Below are 25,705 nucleotides of genomic sequence, written 5' to 3'. Positions count from 1 at the left end.
TAACTTCTTCAATATTCAACGAAATCGAGTGATTCAAAAATGAAAATCATACTTCTCGACGAGACAAAAAGAATGGTACCTTTCTCTAGACGGCTAACTCGCCGTTGTTTATAGTACTTGTTTTATACAAGGGTCATGATTTCCATTTGTACAATGAAATCATAATGATACGCAACTCCTTCCTCCCATATGGCCATGCATGAACACCAAAGGCCACACGAGTACACATATCATATAACATCGTCAAAAAGGAAAAGGAAAAAAACGATGTTTGATAACCATTTAGTTCAACTTTTATTTTTTGTTTTTTTTTTAATTACTGATAGAGAGAAAATAAGAGGGATAAAGAAGAATGGATGAAGGATGATGGGAGAGACGTAGAAGATATTTACAACAAAAAGCACACAAAATGAAAATTGCAAATTATTTAGAGCCCACCGTTTGGTAACTATTTGAGCTAAGAAATTGGGACTTGCGTAATGCTATTGCCTACTCCAACTTGGAACCTGCAACTTGAAATGTAAAAAATAATATTCCTATACATCCGAAAGTCCAATGCCCCAGTTGTCTACGAATTCAATCTCGGACTTTGACGCTGTACTAATACTATTTTAGAGTAGAGGCTATTATATTAATACTATTGTGCGTAATGACTAGTCGAGTTAGCCTTCCTGCTATTCGCAGCAAGCTTATACATGATTCTTGATTTTAGAAAAAATCTCTCTAATATCTATACATATAAATTAAATACTACACTTATATATATATACACACACACACACACACACACACACAGAGGTAAGGGACCAAGTCTAACGCAGTTAGGCATATCTATTACCAACCCAGTTATCCAAGAGATGAAGAAGTGAATTTATAAGTTTGAAGAAGCATCGAGAATGAGAAACTCGGTGGTTCTTGATCTTACTGGGAAGATGACTAATGTACGGACGACGCTGGTGTTTATGGCGGCAGCAGCTGTCGCCGGTTGCTTTATCGCCTACAATTTTGTGTATCCTCCTGGATTTCTTTATGATGGCTTGGCACCACGCCTCCCCTCCTGCAGAAACACAACCCCTCCACTTCAGCAGGCGAGTACACTAGTCCTCTTATTCATCACTTATCTCTCATTAATCAATCCCTTTTACTTTCTACTCCACAAATCAACTTATGGGTTCATTAGACAGATGTTATTGCAATTTTTATTTCCTAGTTCTGTCAATAAACTTTATTAATACCTATAATGATGAAATCCCAACAACAATGATGAAATCTTAAATTTGATCTAGTTTCTTTCGTTTTTTTTTTTCAAGCATTTAAAACACCACAATCTGATGTTATTTATTTTTACTTATAAGTAAGAGGTTTAAAATCTAAATCTCGTAGATAATGAATTCGATACCAAAATTGTTAATTATATGGTTTAGCCAAACTCTCAATCCATGTAAAATGTATCATTTTACTAAAAAAACAAAAATTCAACTCGTAGGTACATTATGCTTTAATAATTGTTTAGTCAACACTTTGTTCAAAATTTCGTTTTTATAGACTATACATATATATGTTCTTATATATATATATATATATATATATATATATATATATATATATATATATATATATATATATATATATATATATATATATTCCTTATGAAAAATAAAATAAAAATGTATTTCAAATTGGTACTTTAATCTTCATGCAAGTGGCCCTTCACCATAATGGTGGAAAGATGTTGAATTTTTGCATAACAACGTGAGTTCAAATCCTGTTAATGGCTAATCTAACAAAATCTACCACTTGACAAAAAAAAAATCTTCATAAAAGTAATTTGTCTATATATATATATATATATATTTTTTTTTTTAACCAAATGACATCCTTTATTTTCAAAGAGAGAGGATCTCGAGGATCATCTAATCACATCTATTCATTGCACATCGTGCGGCCAGTTTTGGCCAGTTTTCATCAGGTACTGTTTATATTCAATTTTAAATTAAAAAATTTACAATAATTTCTGACAGTTCAATGTACGATGAATGGATGTGCTTTGAGAATCACCAGGATCCTTACAAACAAGATCCGGCGAGAATCCTAACTCATTTTCAAATAGATACATAAATTCCCTATATCTATGTGAAATATAGGTAAATTAAATATTGAACTAAATGACATATGTTATGTTGTAGGTAAATTACATATATTATTACATACATTAGGCACATTTTATTGTTATTATATATGTGTGGTAAATTAATTTACCTATAGTTTTGAAAAAATGCAGGGCAACCAGCTGGAGGATAATATGGATCCATTGGATAAAATTCTGAAAAATGCATGCATGAAAAACAAAACGGTTATAATAACCACGTTAAATGACGCATGGGCAGAACCCAATTCAATATTTGATCTCTTTCTTGAAAGCTTTAACATCGGAAGTAACACCAAATGGCTGCTCAAGCATTTGCTAGTAATTTGCGTGGACCAAACAGCATATGCTCGTTGTTTAGCGATACACCCTCATTGTTACCTACTTTACACTCAAGGTGCCAACTTTACCGGCGAGGTATTTTATCTAACTCCCGATTACTTACAAATGATGTGGAGAAGAACCCAGATTTTGTCTTCCATTCTCGACAAAGGCTACAACTTTATCTTTACGGTATTTTTCTTAGTCCTTAATTTCTTCCAATTTTTGCTTACTTTTCCATGCATGAACTATTTAGTGAAATTAATGAACAGGATACCGATATAATGTGGCTTCGAGATCCATTCCCACAATTCTATCCAGATGCAGATTTTCAAATTGCAACTGATAAATTCATGGGTGATTCTTCTAGTTTTAAAAATCCTCCCAATTGTGGATTTGTCAATGTAAAATCCAATGATCGGACAATTGGGTTTTACAAATTTTGGTACCTCTCCAAATACACATATCCAGAAACGAATGAACAAGAAGTGCTTAATAGGATTAAATTTGATCCTTTCATTGCCAAGATTGGATTAAAAGTGAGATTCTTGGATACAAAATACTTTGGTGGATTCTGTGAGCCAAGTGAGGACTTTAACCAAGTTTGCACAATGCATGCTAATTGTTGTATTGGTCTTGAGAACAAAGTGAACGATCTTAAAGCTTTGCTTCAAGTTTGGAAAAAATACATGTCATCGCCTCATAACACTACTGGCACATCACAAGCTGTGTGGACCGTCCCACAAAATTGCAGGTAAATTTTTTATCCATCGGTTATGAGTCTTCTATTAAGCCCTTTTCTTATGCCAACAGTTTTTATATCTTTTGCAACCAAATAAAAAATTTCATATTGATCTTTCGAAGTTGCAGTCCCATTTCTAATTTCTTTTGGAACTTAATTATAAGGACTGTTGGTTTTTTATTTTTCATATATATATATATGTATGTATGTATGTATGTATGTATGTATGTATATTGACCCCTTTGAGTATCTGATTGACTTGAAGCACTTCCTTCCAACGCCGTTGGAAGCATAGTAACAGGACAAGGGAGTGAAACTATAAAAAGATTATTCCAATCGTAGAGCTTTCTAAATTACAGGTAAATCTTATAAAATGTTACGTTGATGACCAAATATCTTTGAAACTTAATTTGAAAACCATCCCATGCATGCATGAATCTGACGCGTATAGTTCTACTTTTTCATGTATATACTTCAGGTAGAAGAAAAAGAGGCTTAAATTCAACGATGGAAATTGCTCCCTGGCGATCAAATATATTTCATCTTGCTCGTGAATACTATTACAAAACTTATATCTTGCTCACTACATTATTACAAAACTTATTTTGCAGCTGTGTTTCTTTTTCCAAGTTATCTAAAGTGAATTAGTGAAAGAAATATGCCACCATTAATTTATGGATTACCTTTGCGTAATGTCTATTTCAACTTCAAATAGTATGCAACCTTGAAATGTACAAATCAAAAGGGACAGATGCCTAATGTACAAGTTTTTTTTCACAAATATTATCCACTAGCATGTGCAGAAGCATAGTTCAGATTAATAAAATGAAATAGATTAGTAACACCGATGCGGTACAACTTTCACACTTTTTTTCCTCACACTTTATACTGAGAGAAATTCTTAAATAGGTGGAGTTAAACTATGACTATTCTTAAATGGATGAGATCACAGGGATGTGGAAATCCACCGTCCTACAGTTGTTGGCGATGTTCTGTCAACCAATCAAAACTCTATATTAGGAGTACTTTCGGGGATCCATGACAATGGACCTTTGAAGATTTATGAAGAAAGTTAAGAGTACGTATTTTTCTAGCATGATTAAATGCATCGATTGTCTGTCTCGGCAATAAATAATTTGCCAAAGTTCTTGGCAAGAAAATTACGAAAATATAAAAAGGTACAAAATCTATCATTTTGAAAGCGATGACTTAATTTGATACAAAAAAATTATATTAAATTGTTTTTACTTTCAAGATTTTGTTTTCAATAATCATTGCTTTTTACTTTCCCGCGCTTCCATCCCCATTTTTCATCCATTCTTTTTCTTTCCTTTATATACTCTTCTCAAGTCTGAAGCACAAACCTTGAAACCCAAACCTAAAAAAAAATTGACACTACGAAAATGGGACTTTCGTAATGTCTACTTCGACTTCGAACCTGCAACTTGAAATGTACAAATTAGAGTTTCCCATCCAAAAATTCCATGTCACAATTGTTTACCAATTAAATCTCGCAGTTTCGACGCAACCCACTAAAAACAAAATTGTTGCTCCAGTCGGTTTTAACCAAACCAAAAGATAGAGTCGTTCTTAATCGACCTGGATTGTCTGCTCTTCACGTCTCATACTCTTTCCATTCCTTCATATATTCTGTGATTACGGTTAAGTCATGTTAATATTTTATATTGATTTTTTTTATAGATATAATAAGATGAAAAACAATAGAAATATAAAATGTTAACGTAGTTTAACCGTGACCACATAAATAAGAGAGGATGGGAAATGTATGGGATTGGGTGCTTAATGACTACTCTAGTTAGCTTAGTTTAGCTAGCTAGCTGTGAAAAGCGGGAAAGCCAAGATGTGGTGGCATACACTAAACCTTTATGTAAAGGGATTCCCATTTTTTTCAAAAAAATAGAGATTAGATGCGGGACTCACTTTACATCGAACTTTAACAATCTGAACTGTCTATTTTGTAAGTCTCGATTCTTATATCATTTTCCAAAAATTCAATTCAATTCGAAACCATTTGCCTATTTAATTATCAAGATAATATTTCTTTGTTTCTTATATAATAAAGTATTCATTAATTTCTTTGAACCCAATTAGATGTTTTAAACATTTCCGATTTGGTTAATATTTTGCAAGGATGATCTATGAGGTACAACTTAAAAAATAGACGGTTCATATTGTTAAAATTCAATGTAGTGTAGATCTTATAACTAATCCCCATTTTTATAAAAAAAAAAAATAGAGATCCATTCCCATAAAGATTTCCGTGGTATACATACATACATACATACATACATACATACATACATATACATATATATATATATATATATTTGCCAAATTGCAACCCAATTATCCAATAGAATAAAAGAAGTGAATTTGTAATTGAAAAAGCATCAAGAATTAGAAACTCGGTGGTTTTCGATGTTACTGAGAAGAGGATTAATGCATGGACGACACTGGTTTTTATGGCTGCCGCAGCTGTTACCGGTTGCTTTATTGGCTACAATTTTGTGTATCCTCCTAGATCTCGTTATGATGCCTTGGCGGGGGTACCACACCTCCCCTCCTGCAGAAACCACAACCCCTCCCTCTCAGCAGGCGAGTACGGTTGTCCGCTTAATTAATTACTAATTAGTTCTCTCTCACTGATTAACCCATTTTACTTTTTACTCCACAAACACAAATAAATTGATTACTTTAGTACCTAATTAAGTGCCTACGTACACATAACACATGCATGCATGGTTACCGGTGCACGCAGGGCAAGCAGCTGGAGGAAAAGGATCCTTTGGATAAAGTTCTGAAAAATGCATGCATGAAGTACAAAACTATCATAAAAACTGAGTTGAATGGGGCATGCATGGGGAGAACCCAATTCAATTTTAGAACTATTTCTAGAGAGTTTCGAGATCGGAAGTAATACGAAATGGCTGCTCAAACATTTTGTAGTCATCTGCTTGGACGAAAAAGCATATGCTCGTTGCCTAGCGTTGCACCCTCATTGTTATCAACTCAAAACTCAAGGTGCCAACTTTACCCACGAGGCAGTTTTTACGTCGTCAAACTACTTGCAGATAACGTGAGGAAAAGTCCAGTCTATATCTCTTATTCTCGAGAAAGGCTATAGCTTTGTCATTAAGGTAAGAGTAAATTGTAGCATTAGTCTTTTAATTAAAAGTTCATTATCATTGGTCCCCTCAGCTTATAAAAACGTGTAGCTATGGTCCCTCAACTAAAAATTCATTACCAATGGTCCCTCAACTTTAATCCAACTAGAGAAATGGTCCCTTAACTTTAACCCAATTAGAGAAATGGTTCCTCAACTCTAACTCACTTGTAGCAATAGTCCTTCCAAAATAACTCATTTTGACAAAATTCTGACGAAGTTGACAAAAAAGACCATAACTACACGTTTTGATGAGTTGAGTGACCAATGGTAATAGATTTTTAGTTGAGGGACCAATGGTAATAGATTTTTAGTTGAGGGATCATTGCTACAATTTATTCTTACGGTAATTCCTGTTCAATTTTTTGCTTACTTTCCCAAAACTTACAATATCAAGAAAGAAAGAAAAAAGGTAGCCTGCCAATTTATTTTAACTGTTGTTGATTTTGTTGCATGCGTTTAATATTGGAATGTACAGGATAATGATATAATGTGGCTTCGAAATCCATTCTCACAATTCTATTCAGATGCCGATCTTCAAATTTCTTGTGATAACTTCACAGGTGATTCTTATAGTGTAAAAATTTCACCCAACACTGGATTTTCCTATGTAAAATCCAATAATCGGACTATTCTGTTTTATAAGTTTTGGTACTTCTCCAGAAACACGTATCCAAGAAAACAAGAACAAGATGTACAAAATGGGATTAAATCTGATCCCTTTGTTGCTGAGATTGGACTGAAAATGAGGTTTTTTTGACGCACTAGACTTTGGTGGCTTTTGTCAACCCTGTAAGGATTTTAATCAAGTTTGCATTTGGTCTCGATAACAAAGTCAATGATCTTAAATTTTGCTGCAAGTATGGAGAAATTACATGTCATCGCCTCGCAACGCCAATGGTACATTACATGCTTTATGGACAATCCCACAAAATTGCAGGTATATATTTATCAATCGCTTGTAAGTCTTCTTTCATTTCATTTTTAAGCATTCGCTTTTTTGTTTTGTTCTTTACACAAGCAAGGTGGATTCGAACTTAATACCTTGGGTTTAAGAAGTGATATTCTTAACCAACAAATCAATAAACCCCTTGCTAAGCATTCGGATTTTTTTTTTCTTTTTTTTTTAAATGTAGCTTCTGGTCATATGTTAAACCCTATTTCTTATGCCAACATTTCTCATGTCAACCTTTAACATTTCCTTCCTATTTCTTTTGGAACTTTATATACGGTCTGTTGTTTGTATTGACCCCTTTGACCTTCTAATTGATTGAAGCACTTCTTTCCAACGCCTTTGGAAGCATTAGGATCACCGGAGAAGGGATGCAACATCTGATCACATGGTATATCTTATAACGTATTCAAGATCAGTGCGTAAACACTTTTACAATGTTACATTGCTTTATTTAATTATAACGGTTTAAAATGAAGTTTATTTCTAAAGGATCATTAGATAACCATTTCGTTTTTCAGTTTTCAGTTTTCAGTTTTTGTAACTTACGAAATAGATGATGATGATGATGAACATGAACTAGTATTTGAAAGTTAAGTTGAAAACCGTGGATCTGATTACAAAACTTATTTTGCGGCTATTTATTTTTATTTTATTTATATGAAAATGAAATATAAAGAAAGCACTTCAGACCAACCAGTTTGAAATGTAGAAATCAAAAGAGATCGAGAATACATAATGCCTGTACAATTGTGGTTTGCCCACATATACGCTGGAATGCCTGGATCCGATCCGTTGGATTTATGATGGGCCGCCTCGGTTGTATTATGTTTGGGCCGGGCCTCGTGCGACAGTGAGAGGAGGGAGAATAAGGGTTAATAACACTAACACCCATTGAGGTTTATCAAGTTTTCACAAAACCCCATCACGTTTGAGACATTATACAAACATCCCCTCAGGTTTTAAATTTCCTTTCTTATAACCCCTTCAGTCAAAATTTTCCTTATAAATTTACTAATTTACCCTTATTAATTACTCAAAACTAATAGAAAAACTTTATAATTGTATAAAATAAATTATAAGTCATTGAGCACTTCAAAAAGGACAAGAAAAAGATCACGTTGGCAAAAACAAATTAAGAAAAGAAATTTATTTATTACTTTAAAATAATATTTTATTATAAAAAAAGTGTTCATCTTCTTCTTTCCCTCCCACCCCATCTCCTCCCTTCTCCATCACCACCACCCATTCAACTTTTGAACAAAACAAAAAAAGGATATCTCCATCTCCGACATTGTGTAAAATATTTATAATTTTACACAAACAAAATCGAGATTAGCAATAATAATTAAGAAAATATTAGTATCGTAAATATTATGTGGTTGACACACCGGCATCGACGACGTGAAAAAAAAACATTGTACAAGATCAGTGAAGCAACTTAATTCATAAGAGCGAACAAATTGAACCGGCAGTATTTGCATGGACATGTAACCTCTTTTAAAATCACTCTAAACTTCTCATTTCTTCCGAACAAAAAATTCTAATGAACCAAATCCAATCCCACAGTACGACACAACGGACGACGATGGATTCGATTGTTGTCTATTTCTTAATAAAATATTATTTTTAAAGCAATAATTAATTTTTTTCAAAGAAGAAGACCATATCTTTCTTCTTCCTCTGTTTAAAATTTTCGATACGCAACTTCTGGTCCATGGTTTTTTTTGCCATCCTAAGACCATCTCCAATGGTTGGGCTAAAAGTCAAATATTTTAGCCCGGAAAATTTAGCTTTTAGCCCAGAAACAGCTTTTCTGCTCCAACCGTTCTAACCTAAAATTTTAGCCCGGGATTATTAAAGAATGAACTTAGGCTATTTTTTTTTGTTAAATTAAATTTAAAAAAATAAATAAATAAATATGTAGACCATCGTAAATTAATTTTATGAACATTTTAATCTAAAAAAATTTAAATTCCGATAAATATTGGGTGGAATTCACCCCGATTTCTAGGCTAAATTTTGGGGGGAATTTGGCCTTGGTTTAACATTTAGCATTTAGCCCAAATTTTCCCCTTAGGTTGGAGTGGGTTTGGGGGGGAAATTTTGGAGGGTAATTTGGCTTTTAGCCCACCATTAGAGTTGGTCTAAAGAACAATTCAATTTGCCGGGTTTTTTTTTTTTTTTTTTTTTGCTCAATTTTGCCCTAATTTTTGGTCCATTGGGATTAGGCAATTCCAAAGTCATCTTTATGAACCCTAATAATGAAAAAAAATATTTTATTTATCGTCTCCAAAGTTAAGTTGAATGGCTGTTTGCTTTATGATCATCTATTTTTTAATAAACTATTATTTTCAAAGAATTAATTAAATTTTTTTCTTAGTTTTTTTTCGTCGAATGGTTTTCTACTTGTCTTTTTTTTAAGTGTTTAATGACTTATAATTTATTTTACTGAAAATATGACTTTAGCCCCTGAAACTCAAGTTTCTTTACATAAAACCCGACATAGTCTTTTTATCTGAATAAAACCCAATGACTAGGCTCCACATAAGTAAATTCATTAATTTTGTTTGCCTTTACACATTTTTCATTTTTTAGATACCTAAAATACCCCTAATTACTGTTTTGATGTAGACATTTAATTCTATGCATATTTGAAGGGAGAAATTAATAAAAAGAAATGTATTAATGAAGTCACTATCATTTCAACTCTTGCATTGTTGTATGTCGTCTTCTTGACATTAATAAAGTCGCTATCATTTCAACTCAAAAAAAAAAAAAAAATTAATTATAGAATAAAAAATGTTATTTGATTCAAAATAAATTTATCTATATTTTATATGATAATATAGGTAAATTTTTCCACACATATATATTAGTAGTAAAATATGCCCAATATATATAATAATGCATGAAAATAATTCACCAACAAATAAAGGAAATTTGATTAAAAATTAATATATCTATTGCTTTTTGTTTATGAATTTCAATTCTTTTTTTATATTACAAACATAATGTACCTACAATATAATTTACCTATTGTTTAATCTTATAAGAAAATAATGTATCTACTATTTTATTTATTTATTTATTTTGTTTTTGTCGAATATGTACTGTTTTATTTTAATGGAGATAATTTGTCTTGGTTTAATTTTTACGAAATTATTTATGCACTGTTTAACTTTCCCAAAATAATGGAACTACTATTTTAATTTACCTACAAAATAAATACTATTTGATTCAAAATTAATTTACTTATATTTTAAATATAAATATAGATAAATTATTTTTAACAAGCAGATATGATAACAAACAAAAAATGCCTAATGTATGTAATAATCTAGGTAAAATAATTTACCTACAACATAAAAGAATATTAATTGGTTTTTTGTTGTTTTATAAAACAATATTATTATTTGATGCAAAATAACTGATTGTACAAAGGATTTTTCTTTCCAAACGAAAAATGTGCCCATAAATTGTTTATGAACATAGCTAAATATATATATATATATATATATATATATTCCTAATATTTATCATACAAGAAAGGTAAAATTTTCATATGGGGTTAATTGCTAATCATAATTAGGGTGGGTAATAATATTTATTGACATAACTAGAGTTTTGTGGCATAAGTTGTAAATATGTGATGATAATTGGTTACATATTTGTCTACATGGTACTCTATTTGAAATTTGGATTTTATTTGGAAGTTTAATATTATGTGGGTTTTTGCTTGGAAAATAAGAGTTTCAAGGGCCTTTTTCTAAAGAACCCTTTATTTTATAAAATTATAAATTTTCTTTATTAAATTAGTAAAGGGTAAATTAGTAAATCTATAAGAAATTTTTTGACTAAAAGGGTTATATGAAAGAGAATTAAAACTTGAGGGGATGTTTGCGTAATGTCTCAAATGTGAGGGGATTTTGTGAAAACTCGATAAACCTCAGAGAGTATTAGTGTAATTAACTGGGGAAAATAACTATAATCAGCATGTGACATGCATTTGTATCCCAAAAAAAGGCTGTACTACAATTGGAGGTGGAGGGAGAAGGCGGTGGTGGAATTTTGGATTGGGGTTTCCCCGCCGCATGCGGAGATCTTGGCGGCAAGGCATGCTGCGAAAATTTTGGTGCAGATCGTCAATGGAGGACAAGACGTCGTGTTCGAAGGTGATTCGAGCATAACTATAGCTGCTCTACAAAGGAAGGAAGATGGTTTGTCCACCTTTGGGAGATACTAGGAGCTTTCTCCCGGTAATTGCGCATATTGAAATGCGCCACATTCGACGCGAAGCCAATCAAGCAGCGCAACGGCTTGCTCGTGCACGAATTGGAAGACATTGCGAAGTGTTATGGTTTGAAGACCCTCCGGACTTGATCTAGGACATCCTAGTAGAAGAAAGACCCAGTTAATTTTACTTTGATCATAATATTTGATGATAATTTACTATACATTGGTTGTGCCATATACTTTTTTTTTTCCTCCGACCGGATTAAAATTCCTAACAAGATTTTTATGGAGACCCATCTATGCATCTTATCCTTAATATTGTAGGTTGTTATTCCAACTTAATGAATATCGTGCTTTTGCTTAAAAAATATTATCTCATATTTTGAAAAATAGACATGTTGAGTTATCAGTGTTAAGTGATGACGTTATTAATGTTAAGTGATAAGGACAATATTGAGATACACAAACACAGTGAAATTCTATACTTGTCCACATGATGTCACCGACACTTAATGCTAGTGACTAAGCAAATGCATAATTCTCAAAATGTTGGGTATTTATTATTGTTTTTTTTTTTTTTGGTCAACTAATAGATTTTTTAAATTAAATATTAGATTAGGGGGCCGACGGGGTTCAATCTCATGCCGTAAGGGTAACACTTTTCTCTACTATTGTAGTAGATAGCCACTTGCAATGTTAGGTATTTATTTGAAATGTTTTAAAAGTTTAGAACAATTTAAAATTATTCTTGTTTGGTAATTATTTGTACGTAACTAACACAAATTTGTAGACTGGGTTTAACCATGTTGTCTACAATAATGTATACTCTCTCATCTGAATCAAAAATTGAATCTGATCTCCCCTTAGTATATAATGGGCTTTTTTGTAGCTGCTTTTAAAATAACTGGAATCATTTTTAGAAAAAATATTTTTGGGTTTCAAAAGCATTTAAAGTGCTTCCTACAAAAAGCATTTAAAGTGCTTCCTACAAGAAGCACAAACTTGTGCTTTTTGCATGAAGCAATGAAATGTTTTTCTAGAATTCATTTGTCATTTTACTATAGATTGGTTCCAAAAACATTTTTACCAAAAACGTTGTTAACCATTTCAAACAAGTCCAATATCACCGGTTTTGAAAAACAAAATTAAAATTAAAAAAAAAATTAACACAAACCCCCCAAATATGGTCTATTAGAGAAGGAATCCAACTATCGACTGCCGCATCATGTATTCTACAAAATATGTTCTAAAAATATGATAACTTTAGCATTCTCTTTTGGTAAATAGATTATGAAACGAGTGTTGAAGTTTATTAAGTCAATGATCAATAAATCATTAGGGTTTGGCCTAAGAATTTTACAATTGAACAATAATTATTTAGGGAAATAAATTATGCTTGATTTATGTGATTCGCAATGAATGGTCCCTTTCGTAATCAATACAAGAAATTAACCCCAAAATAAAATAAAAAAAATTCAATGTAGGAATAGAAGCCACGAGGTAAGACAATTATAATTATAATCATAATTGAGAGATATTGAATATATAATTGAGAGAATATTTTGGAGCAATATTGACATATTATATATATATATATATATATAATATTGAGAGAATATAATAATAATTATACACTCATCATCATCGAAAAGATCCAAAATAGGAGAATAAGATATAAACTTGGTTTCCTTGATGAAGTTGCATGTACTACTAACATGAAATAATTCCTAAAAAATGCGAATATAAAATTAGCATGAGATAGTAAAATAAGAATGTATACGTAATTTTTCTGGTGTGTTAAATATTCTATACTTGAATATGCATCATGGAGAAGAGATGACAAAATTAATAAACATATATAGCGTTGAAATGTCGGTTGCAGCCGGATTGAATAAAATTAGGCGGAAAGTTAAGAAAACTCTTAATTTTGAAAAGTCTTCTCTCCGATTGAATATTGATAATAATTCCCAACATCATCTTCATCTCTCTTGTGAGTCATGTTAGACTAGTACCCATCACCAGAACAACACAAGTTTACATGTTCTGTCTGTGTCGGCATCTTTTGACTTGGCAACCAACAAGCAAAAATTAAATCAATTCCCCCAATTAGGTTTAACAAGTTCATTTTGAAATTGTTTAATGGCTTTGATTGATTAATTTTGTGAAAGAATATTATCATTAATTTTTTTGAAAACGGTACGATATTCATTGATAAGGTAATAGAATACATACAATCATTGAGGATATGGTGCATATAATGGATATCGATAAAAATCTTATTAGAGATTTCAATCCAATCTAAAGAAAAAAGAGCATCCAACATCATAAAAGGAATTAATTATACATGATTTAGTGGCTAAATTTTGAAAGAGAGAGGTCGCACCTTTCCTAGCCTAGCCTGCCGACTGGCCTCACTATCAGTTCGCTACGTGCAATGATTTAGTGGTTAAAATTAAAATTATATATACATATTCGATAATAATTACAAAAGTAAATTACATTTTACTACATCATATTTGAAGTCTATTGCAACTTTATACAATATCTTCAAAAAATTTCACTTTCATACCTCACGTACTATTTTATTTCAATATAATACATTCGTTATATTTTCCATCTATTAGCCCGTTAAAAGCTGAGGTGGTTACCAAATTTATGACACGTGATAAATTTTGTTTTTTTATGCATTTAACATATTATAATAATTTACCTTATTAAAAAAAATTTAAAAAAACCCAAACCCACACCAGATGCAGATCCCCTTCCTTCCCCCTCACCTTTCTGCAACCTTCGCCCTCTCTCCCCCTCTCTTCCTTCACGCCATTGTTACGCTCACTCTTCAATGAGGACTAATTCGCCTTCTTCTCCTCGATTCTCACCCCCTTAGCACCACCGCCGTTGCCCATTGGAGCCCTCTTTGTCCTTAGATTCCACGGCCTCCTCTCTGGTAGCTCTGGCGTGAGCGATGGCGCAACTAGCTGCATATCCGTTTGATGGCGGAGCTCATCGAGATCGGAGGGAACAGAGGGAAAGGGGGAATTGTACAAGATGTTAGGTGGAAGGGTATGTTGAAGACTATAATTGAAGATTTGCAATTACAGATCTACCTTTTGCTTTTTACATATTTTTCTTTCATTTTCAAAATTTTAATTTGGTTTATTGATTATTTCCAGTATTGAAAACTGGAAACGAGAAAGCTCTGCAGTGGTGATGGGGAAGGGGTGGCTGGGTAAGAAGATATGGGGTTTTTTATTTTTATTTTTTTTATTTATTACTTGTCTTTAGTTAATTGTGGTGGGTTTTTTTGGGGATGGGAGGGGAGGTTTTTTGGGGTTTTGGGTGGGGTGGGATGGAGGGTTTGGGTTGTAGGGAAGGGGTTGGGGAAGGAAGATGGTTTTTTTTTTTTTTTTTAATAGGTTAAATGCATAAAAAGTTATATTTTTGTCATGTGGCATGGCAACCACGTCAACATAAATGTTGATCTTATATTTGCCATGTCATCACTTAACGGTTTACATAACGGATTTTCTAACGGATGTATGAAATTGAAATAAAATGATAAGTAAATGTATGAAATTGAAATAAAATGATAAGTAAATGTATGAAATTGAAATGTTTTAAAGATGTTGTAAGAAATTGAAATTGATCACAAACCTGAAGGGGTAAAATATAATTCATCCTAATTAGAATTATATGTAAATTTGTTCCAAGGGTGAACATTAAATTATTAAATATATGTAGAATGGTCTGCATGGATTATGTGTGTGTGTCTATATATATATATAGATGGACTAACCCTAGTTTTTTTTTATTTTTTTTGGAAACTAGGAATACCATTCCAAGGCTAAGAAGCCAAATAGGTACAGGTAAGCCTACCAAGAGGCAAACACCAAGAGAGACATACTAAGATAGAAGTAGTGCAAAGGGATACAACCAGAAGACACTTCAACCAAGTGAAAGCGTCACCCCAAACACTACCAAAGCAAAATTAATGAGGACACAGAAAACCATCATTATTCAACATATGAACCAGCGAAGATGGGGCCTATTGACCTAAACAAATTCACTCATTCCCGGAAAAACCAACTAATGCAATAACATGTGCCGCCATATTGGCTGATCTCGGCACCCAAAACTAGCGACAATTCTGGAAAGCCCCACCCATCTGTTTAACCCTTGCCAAGATAGGATAAGCCTCCCAACTGCCATTGTCTAGAGAATGACATAAACAAGAAACAACTTCTAGAAAGTCCGACTCGAGAATAACAGAACCAATACCTACAGAAGCACCCAACTCACAGCCACGAAGCAGCGCCACAACTTCCGCCGCTGTAGCATTAGGAACCCTTAGAGAGTACCTTGCTGCTGCCAAAAACCTACCGCCTGCTACCCTTATAACCACCCCAACGAAACCCAACTTAGACAACTTAGACCAGCTAGCATCCACATTGATTTTTGAATAAGGAGAGATAAGATAACACCATCTTGAAACCTGCCCTCCCACGCATTCACCAATGCCCTTCTGATCCCCGAGTCCTTCACCGTATCCAATAAGAAATCCATTGCATTGGTTAAAGTCATAAGCACCCTGGTAGTGGTAAGATTAATTGGTACTTGATTAAACACAAAATCACAGTGGGCTTTCCAAATAAACCAACAAGTGAATGCAACATAGGATTGAACCCACTTTCTATTAGCTGCGGACCTAAGATTAGAAAACAAAAATGCTTGCAACCACATCACCTAAGATTGAATACCTGCACGATCCACTTTATAGTTTAGAGCACCTCCAAACCAAATAGGTTCCACCCAAGGACAAAAAAGGAAGAGATGCTCAATTGACTCATCTTGGCAACGACAAATAAGACATAATTTGGAAGGGGATGACCGTCATTTAAAGAAAGCAGCTCTAGTTGACAGGCAATTATGCATCGAGATCCAAAGGAAATGCCAGATCTTTGGAGGCACCTCCAGCTGCCAGATACATCTCCAACATTCATTTGGGACCAAATAAGCAGTATACTCAGGTCATCGATTGGAGTGTCTCTAATCGCCTCTTGATCTACCGTAGAGAGGAAAGGCTGCAAAAAGCTTAAATCCCACTGCCTTGAAACTGGGCATATAAGAGAGTTAACACGTAAGTTTTTAGTGACTGCAACCTCTCCAAGTGGCATAGGGTACCCCGAAGGTAACGATGGCAGCCACCGATCCACCCACACTCGCACATCCTCGCCCATCATAATTTGCCAATGGGAACCATTTCAAAACAACTCCTTACCTGTGAGAAGACTTGTCCAAGCCCAGGAAGCTTAGCCCCATTTTTTGGCCTCTAAAATGGAACAATGTGGGAAATAACGAGCCTTGATTACTTACGCTCAAAGCGAATTTAGCTCATAAATCAAACGCCAACATTGTTCGGCAAGTAAAGCATCATTAAACTCTTGAAAGTTCCTGAAGCCCAATCCACCCAAATCTTTAGGAAGGCCTAAGACCTCATTTGACACCCAATGGATCTTCCGTACCTCCCCCTTACTCCCCCACCAAAAGCCCGCAACCAAGGCATCTAACTCCTGACAAACAATAGCGGGGAATTTAAGAATACTCATAGGGTAGGCGGGAATAGCCTGTACTTTGCTTCCGACCTTGTAGCTTCCCCAATATCCTCTCCTTCACATGGGCAAGGCCACGTTTCTTCGAACATCACCATATAGCAGGAACACCCAAATAAGTGCCCAGATTATCCACCAGCGGAATACCAAGAATGTTACCCAGCTCAACCAAAACCTCATTTGGAATATTTGCCCCGAAGAAGACACTTGATTTCTGGTGCCAAAAACTTTCCTCTTAAGCCTTTAAGTCATCAATTAGTTGAGACTTCTCCTTTATTTTTGTTATATTAGGTCCCCAATCCTTTTGGAGCTCATCTAACTGAGCAAGTAGGTCCCGAATTTGCACTCCCCGCCTTTTAAACTTGTTACCACTCCAACGTATGAGACTGGAACGGCAATCATTTATCTTTTTCACCCACTGGGACGAAACATCGCTAATCTACCGCCTAGCCCAACACTTCCGCACCAACTCTTGACACTCCACCTCCTTCACCCAAATAGCCTCAAACCTAAAGATCTTCCTACCTTTCGATCCTATTGAATCAGATTGGAAGATGAGAGGACAGTGGTCAGACCCCAAAACCGTCCCATGCGTAACAATTGAGTTAGTACTTACCTTACTCTTCCTTATTTATTTCTCTCTTTTTCGTCACCATTTTTCATTAATTCATTTCCTCATACACTCATCATACATCTCAAGCATAAACAATAAAACCAAACTGGCTTTTTAGCCAAAATGATCAATGAGATTGACATAACTTGTCATTTTGGTTTATGAGATTTGAAATTGATAGAAGGAATCCTTGAGTTTGTCATCAATTTGATCATTCCGTGAAAAATCTATGTTAAATAAAGACCAAAATGATAAAAATACCCTCAATTTAATAAACAATGGGCCAAAATAATTTGACAATTGAGGGTGTTTTTTTCTTCTTATTTAAGGGAAATTTTGACCAAAATGATTGATGGTGGACAAACTCAAGAATCAGTTTTATCAATTTTAAATCACATGAACCAAAATGAAGAGTTAGACCAATCTCAATTACCATTTTGACAAAAAGCCAACCAAACCTTAAAAACAAATTGCCACCATCAAAATGGGACTTTCGTAATGCTTATTTATTTATTTAACAAATTATATTATCTAAACTAAAAGTGGAGTAGTGGACTAGTTCAACTTCGAACCATCAACTTGAAATGTCAAAAAAATAGAGTTTATATATATATACACCCGAAAGTCCAATGCCCCTGTTGTGCGTAATGACAAGTCCATAGCTTTCGTGCTTTTCGCAGCCAGCTGACACATGATTCTTGAATCTTGATTTTAGAAAAAAATCTCTCTAAGATGTATACATATAAGCTAAATACAATACTTTATATACATATACAGCTAAGGGACTAAATCTAACGCAGTTTGCCATATGTATTACAACCCAGTTACCCAAGAGAAGAAAATCTGGATTTATAATGAGAAACTCTGTGAATCTTGATATTACTGGGAAGAGGATTAATGCACGGACGATACTGGTGTTTATGGCGGCAGCAGCTGTCGCCGGTTGCTTTATTGTCTACAATTTTGTGTATCCTTCTGGATTTCGTTATGATGGCTTGGCAACACCCCTCCCCTCCTGCAGAATCACAACTCCTCCGCTTCAGCAGGCGAATACCACAACCCCTCCGCTTCAGCAGGCGAATACCACAACCCCTCCACTTCAGCAGGCCAGTACAGTACGTAGTCCTCTTAATTCATTACTTATCTCTCCCTAATTAATCCTTTTTACTTTCTACCCCACAAATCAATATATTTAGGGGTTCTTTAGAGATATGCCATTGGAATTTTTGTTTCCTAGACAAAATTTATCTTTATTTAAACATTCAATTAAAACCCAAAATTCAAATCCATTGATATGTAGACAAAGAAATAACATATACTATTTACAACCTATGCCCCAATACACCCTGATTATGTCAATGGATTTTACTAATACCTTCAATAATGATGAAATGTTAAATTTGATCTAAGTTTTTTTCCTTTTTTTTTTTCCAAGCATCTAAAATTCAACTCGTAGGTGCACTATACTTGATTTACATATGTTTTAGTCAATAATTGCTCAAAATTTCAATTTCTATAAGCTACAATTGAAACAATATACATATATATTCTCTTTTTCATTAAATATATAAAATATTTCCTTATAAAAAATATAAATATATTTCAGAGTCAGTACTTTAATATTTGTAAAAATAATTTGCATATATTTTTTTCATTTAACCAAATGAAATATGACATCCTTTATCGTAGCAAATGACATCTTTATCTTCATGTATGTGCTTTAATTTCATAAAATAATTTACCCGTACCTACATGTGAAATATTGGTAATTAAATTGAACCAAATGACATCTTTTATGTTGTAGTAAATTATTTTGCACATATTATTACATGCTTTAGGCACATTTTATTTTTATTATATATGTGTGGTAAAATAATTTACCTATATTTATATATATAATACAGGTAAATTTATTTTGAGAAGATAACATTCTTATATTTTATTGGCAACTAAGAGGCACATTTTGTTTTTATATAATGCTCACATATTTTGAAAAGGGAAAAATTAAACGAAAAAATTCCTAATTTTATGCAAATTCGAAAAGCAACTAAGAATTTTTTTAACCAACGATATTGTCTACACTAAAGTAGGAGGATGTGGGTGTAACCTCACAATGATCTAGCAATAATGGGGTTTAAATTCGCCTTTGGCGAGAATCGAACTTAAGACATCTCACTTATAAGTGAAGAGGAACGTCACTAGACCGTAGTACTAAGTGACAAAATAACTAATAACTTAAAAAAGGATAAAAATGAAACGAATTCAAACCCTAATATCATATCATTGTGTTATTAATATGCATTGAAACCACGACATTAAATTTTGTTTTTAATCCGACATAAGTTATTAGGGGTATTTTAGGTGTTAAAAAATATGAAATTCTGTGAAGTCAAATTTAATTAAGAAAATTGTTGAGTTGGATCCTAATCATTGGATTTTTGTTAAGAAAATATAATACGGTGAATTTTAGTTTTAAAAAAAAAAAATTTCTATGAATAAAGTCATATTTTCATTAATTAATTATGTTAGCATGTAAGTATGTTTGTACATATATATAACATGCATGAATGGTTATGGGTGCATGCAGGGCAACCAACAGGAGGATATGGATCCATTGGATAAAGTTCTGAAAAATGCATGCATGAAGAACAAAACGGTTATAATAACTACGTTAAATGATGCATGGGCAGAGCCCAATTCAATATTTGATCTCTTTCTTGAGAGCTTTAACATCGGAAGCAACACGAAATGGCTGCTCAAGCATTTGCTAGTCATCTGCGTGGACCAAAAAGCACATGCTCGTTGCTTAGCATTACACCCTCATTGTTACTTACTTTACACTCAAGGCGCTAACTTTACCGGCGAGGTATTTTATCTGACTCCCAATTACCTACAGATGATGTGGAGAAGAACCCAGATTTTGTCTTCCATTCTCGACAAAGGCTACAACTTTGTCTTTACGGTATTTTCCTTAGTCCTTCATTTCTTCCAATTTTTGCTTACTTTTCCATGAATGAACTATTTAGTGAAATTAATGGACAGGATACCGATATAATGTGGCTTCGAGATCCATTTCCACAATTCTATCCAGATGCAGATTTTCAAATTGCAACCGATCAATTCCTAGCTGATTCTTATAGTTTTGACAATCCTCCCAATTGTGGATTTGTCAATGTAAAATCCAATGATCGAACTATTGGGTTTTACAAATTTTGGTACCTCTCCAAATACACATATCCAGATACGAATGAACAAGAAGTGCTTAATAGGATTAAATTTGATCCCTTCATTGCCAAGATTGGATTGAAAGTGAGATTCTTGGATACAAAATACTTTGGTGGCTTCTGTGAGCCAAGTAAGGATTTTAAACAAGTTTGCACAATGCATGCTAATTGTTGTGTTGGTCTTGAAAACAAAGTGAACGATCTCAAAGCTTTGCTTCAAGTTTGGAAAAATTACATGTCATCGCCTCGTAACGCCACAGGCACATCACAAGCTTTATGGACCGTCCCACAAAAATGCAGGTAATTTTAGCCGTCGGTTATGAATCTTCTTCCGTTAAGCCCATTTCTTATGGCAACAATTTTTATACAGGTGTGCTATCCACATAATCTTTTTTCCTTTTCACACATCCTTATTAATTTTTGTCATTTGATTTTCTTTAATTTAGTCGATCCGATGACCGCAAATTAAGAGGAAGTTTATGAAGTAAAAAAGTATGTGTAGATAGCACACCCCTTTAAATATACCTTTTGCAACCAAAGAAAAAAGGTTGTTGCGTTGATGATCAAATATCTTTGAAACTTAAATTTGAGAACCATCCCCTGCATGCATGAATCTGACGTGTATAGTCCTATTTTATCACGTATGTTGTTACTTCAGGTAGAAGAAAAGGAGGGTTAAATTCAACGATGGAAATTGCTCCTGCGGATCAAATATATGTCATCTTGCTCATGATTATTATTACAGAACTTATTTTGCAGCAGTTTTTCTTTTTGCAATGTTTATGTGAAGTGAATTAGTGAAAAGAATATACCCTCCATTTATGAATTAACAATTTCAAATGTACAAACCAGAAGGGATAGATAAATGCCTAAATGTACGTACAAATTCGATTTTATTTACTCACTTATATTGTCTGCTATCATGTGCATAAGCGTAGTTTAGATTATCAAAATGAAATAGATTAGTAACACCGCTGAGTACTGACTTTCAAACATTTTTTTCCTCACACTTTAGTAAGAGCAATGTTTAAACGAGATGTTTCAATTCCACGTTTCTGCTACGTTTGCAGCTGCTTGTTGTTTCCTATAGCAGAAGAGTTAGGCCGATGTATTTTCTGGAGACTTAAGGCTGCAAGCTAACATGATCATAGACACCAAACTTGCCTTTCTCCTTTGTTAGAAAAGAATAGGGAAATTTGTCTAAATTCGCCATGCACTGCATCCATCCAACAGGAAGACAAGCATGATGCCCACCAGATGTGCTCTGGTTTAGTTTAGATAAATGATGAACCGCCCTGAGGATTTACGAGTCTGATCAAGCCGTCAACTGGCTCTGTGGAATTGAATCTTGATACGTGTGCCACTTCTTGTATCTCTGAAACCTTGGAAGAACAGCTCTAAGTCGAGGAGCAGTCGTGCAGTTGGAACAGCAACGTCCTCTTAAATCCTTCACACGGTTCAAACAGCATCTGAAATAGAAATCCTTACGTAATGCAGACAGTAAAATGGCATTTAAGCAGTGACGCTTCAACTTGTAGGATGGAGGGCTGAATGGAGAGAGAATAGCTAACAATAGGAACTTACAGATACAGCAGATTGCAGTGCAATCATTGCACTCGAGATTTGCACAGTTTCTATGCCTTAACTCACTGACTTGTGAACCACATGTATAGCACCTAGCGAATGTATTATTCTCTGGTCTTCATGTATGCTTGCTTTAGTCGTGGCTTCATGCTTGTAGGCAGGCGGTGGGAGAGAGAGACGAGAGTCAAATACCAACAAATTACCAATCCACTGGACAGGACCTTTATTCTCCAGATAATGATAAACACCTTGCTTTAATGTGTATAAATGTTGAAAGCCCTTTTGTCTGGCATATGAAATTAAATTACAACTAAATGTCCAAAATAAGAAAAGCGAGAGAAGAAGATAAAGAATTGATTCCAACATCACACCCACGATCCGTTCCATCACAAATTTTCCCATTAATCATGCAGTACAATCATCAATATACATTGCAAAGGCTGGCGGGTTACCTTAGGATTGTGGAATATACATCGCAACGGATACCTCCAGTGCAATACATCAATATATCTGTTTTTTCTTTATCAACATTTCCTAATGGATCTGCAGCAATGACCTGAATAAGCACTAACAGAGACAGAAAGTAGTATGTTCACATTTGTCACCAGAAAATGAAGTTTCTACTGCCTTCAGAACATATTAATGCCTAAATTTTCGTATATAAAACAGTAGACTGCGACCTTCACTATATAATACCGCAAAAGTGTTGCTTGACTACAAACTATGGAACCTCCTAACTGCTGACGTGCCTGATCTTAATCTCCATACCAAGGCATAAACCTTCACATCAGAACTTCATTTCAAACCATTACACATCAATATCAATACGTCTGTGGGACTTCTGCACAGCTTTTTTGTTTTACCGAAACAACACTACTTCAACCATCACACTTTGGCTACAAACAGAATGTCTCCAGATGTAACATATCGTTGAACTAAAAGTCACGTACCTCTGGTTGCGAAAACCCAAACGAAGTGCTCCTAAAGCAGTCCATATCAGGTCGCCGAGCCCCTTCAAAATGACCAATATCCCACTCATAACCTGATTACAAGCAATGACAAAATCTTCAAACTTCTGTGGCTGAAATTATGAACACAATTATTATATGGCTGATGTAGAAGCTGTTGTGCCTTGGCCCGTTCGTTAGTGCGGAACCGAGATTCAGATTACAACCTCACCAAAATCACACACAGTTGAACAAAATAAAATACAAGAAATAAAGACACAGAGAAATTTACGAGGTTCGGCAAAAAACTGCCTACGTCCCCGGAGAGATATTGCTCTTCACTATGAGAATAACAGTACAAGTATACATGAGTTAAATCGATATAACCCAATCCCATATCCCTTGTACACCCACTCACAGAATTTTCCCAAGAGCCTCACTCTACCCCAAGAGTTCTTTCACTAGAATACTTTTCACTCTAGCTCTCTTGATTTTCTCTCAACCCATGTTCAACCTTTTCCATGGGAGAGCCGAATGCTCTCCCCCTTGGATGATCTCTTTCACCCTTCACCTTCTTATACCAAATGCTCTCACCATCTCCTTTTATGCTTTTCTTAATCCAAGCCTTCTCCCACCCGAAAGCCACAAAACATTGCTTTGGAAAAGCCACAAAACATGGCTTTGAAAAAGCCACAAAACATTGCTTTGAAAAAGCCACAAAACATGGCTTTGAAAAAACCCACAAAACATGGCACTAATTTGGCCACTATCCAACAGAAGCTACACAAATAACAAGACTTGCATGCGCAATTATACATTAGAAACATGACCAAGGCAACATATCAAACAACACAAGAAGAAACGACAGTGCTAAACAAATCTAGCCATCAAGGACTGTTCAAATGTACAGTTATGAACAAGTCTACATTGAACACTCAAAATTTTGAAGGGAATTGCCGGATTAACGATAAGAGGAAAATCATTTAAAAATAAAAGGCTCAGAAGTAACATACCATTTCTCACTTCCAATAAATTATGGTTTCTTTTAAGATTGTCATTTGACGCATCACTAGTTGTATTCACTGCTTCCAATCTCTTTCTTCATTCAGATGGAGATAGAGGTGTTGCTCGCATTGAAGGGTCCAGCAAAGGAAGATGTGAAACACCTCCTTCTAACTGGAAGCGGGGGAGATATATGTTATGACATCAGCGACAAGATGTAGAAGAAAAAGAAGAAGTTCTATTGGGGGCTTGCCTGAACCAGTGAGGGCTTATACCGCAATGGCCACTTGTTGCTGCAGAAACCTGCACTAGGATGCCGGAAAATCTCTCGTTTCCTCTTAACCATTCAAAATATGCAAGTGCAGCTCTCGACAGCCCACTGTACTGCACACATGCACAACACAGGATATTAAACACTTCTCATTTGTTTGTCTTGCAGTAATATGTATGGTTCATGAAATCAGTTCACTTGTACATACAAACCGGCTGTGGAACGAACATCCTCCACAGAGAATTTCTGCTCATTAACATTAGTACATTACAAATACAAAGCAATATGCTAAGATAGATTATAACATTGTATAAGCATTTCATTCATTCATTCCACTGATTTCATAAGCAAACATTACAAAAAGAAAGCAATAAATACCTGTGCATTATAAGCAATAAATACCTGTGCATTATCCCTTGTTCATTCAGATATATCCGCCCACGTATGTTGAGACCCTCTACGAAAGAGAGATGCTTGGCCACCTCCGCCTCCGCGTCTTTGATCATTACGAAATAGTAGAAATTCACCACCACCCATTCGTTATCCTCTCCCCTGCTTTCGTAGCTGCACTTGCATTGCAAGCCAATGCCCGCACGACGTCCGCCTATCCGTTTGGTTCTTTCTGGTAACCAAACGCATTGTCTTCGTCTTGTCTTTGCCTCTGCTGGTTATGCTCGTTGTGATTAGAGAAAGAAAGGCAAGCTGTTTGGCGGCGGAGGAGCAGACTGGGAATTCAAAAGAACCTTTCCTTCTTCTGCCCACCAAAGCAATTTGAGTAACTGTGGAGCTCGACGCACGGATATTACCGCCGGCGCCGGAAAACACCCTCTCATATTTTCTCTCTCCGTATCTGTTGAGTCTGTGAGCAGTGAGT

General features: G+C 34.5%; 2 protein-coding genes and 2 pseudogenes across 4 annotated transcripts; 3 read left to right on the top strand and 1 right to left on the bottom strand.

The window, feature by feature from the left end:
• Positions 1–628: 628 nt before the first annotated feature.
• On the top strand, positions 629–3,902 carry LOC137711635 (uncharacterized protein At4g15970-like). 2 transcript variants are annotated; one of them, XM_068450888.2, is made up of 5 exons: positions 629–1,088; positions 2,282–2,659; positions 2,740–3,221; positions 3,475–3,568; positions 3,688–3,902. In XM_068450888.2, the coding sequence occupies exons 1-4, from the start codon at positions 897–899 to the stop codon at positions 3,521–3,523; spliced, it is 1,101 nt and encodes a 366-aa protein (XP_068306989.1). In that variant the 5' UTR covers positions 629–896; the 3' UTR covers positions 3,524–3,568; positions 3,688–3,902. The 2 variants fall into 2 exon arrangements, with proteins under 2 accessions (XP_068306989.1, XP_088551388.1); XM_088695262.1 differs by lacking the exon at positions 3,688–3,902 and having other exon boundaries at positions 774–1,088; positions 3,475–3,571.
• A 2,062-nt stretch (positions 3,903–5,964) lies between these two features.
• On the top strand, positions 5,965–7,700 carry LOC137710263 (uncharacterized protein At4g15970 pseudogene; annotated as a pseudogene).
• A 10,739-nt stretch (positions 7,701–18,439) lies between these two features.
• On the top strand, positions 18,440–21,945 carry LOC137711225 (uncharacterized protein At4g15970). The gene is made up of 4 exons (XM_068450451.2): positions 18,440–18,918; positions 20,391–20,765; positions 20,846–21,327; positions 21,686–21,945. The coding sequence occupies exons 1-4, from the start codon at positions 18,658–18,660 to the stop codon at positions 21,687–21,689; spliced, it is 1,122 nt and encodes a 373-aa protein (XP_068306552.2). The 5' UTR covers positions 18,440–18,657; the 3' UTR covers positions 21,690–21,945.
• A 61-nt stretch (positions 21,946–22,006) lies between these two features.
• LOC148696071 (rhodanese-like domain-containing protein 8, chloroplastic) lies at positions 22,007–25,664 on the bottom strand (annotated as a pseudogene). The gene is made up of 7 exons (XR_015963287.1): positions 25,210–25,664; positions 24,814–24,992; positions 24,572–24,734; positions 23,562–23,653; positions 23,064–23,167; positions 22,612–22,897; positions 22,007–22,496 (listed from the first exon to the last, which is right to left on the bottom strand). The product of XR_015963287.1 is annotated as a rhodanese-like domain-containing protein 8, chloroplastic (transcript).
• Positions 25,665–25,705: the final 41 nt, after the last annotated feature.

This window comes from Pyrus communis, chromosome 6 (assembly GCF_041283825.1).
Source record: "Pyrus communis isolate YQ-2024b chromosome 6, ASM4128382v1, whole genome shotgun sequence".
Classification (NCBI taxonomy): Eukaryota; Viridiplantae; Streptophyta; class Magnoliopsida; order Rosales; family Rosaceae; genus Pyrus; species Pyrus communis.
This window is presented reverse-complemented; position numbering and strand designations above follow the sequence as displayed.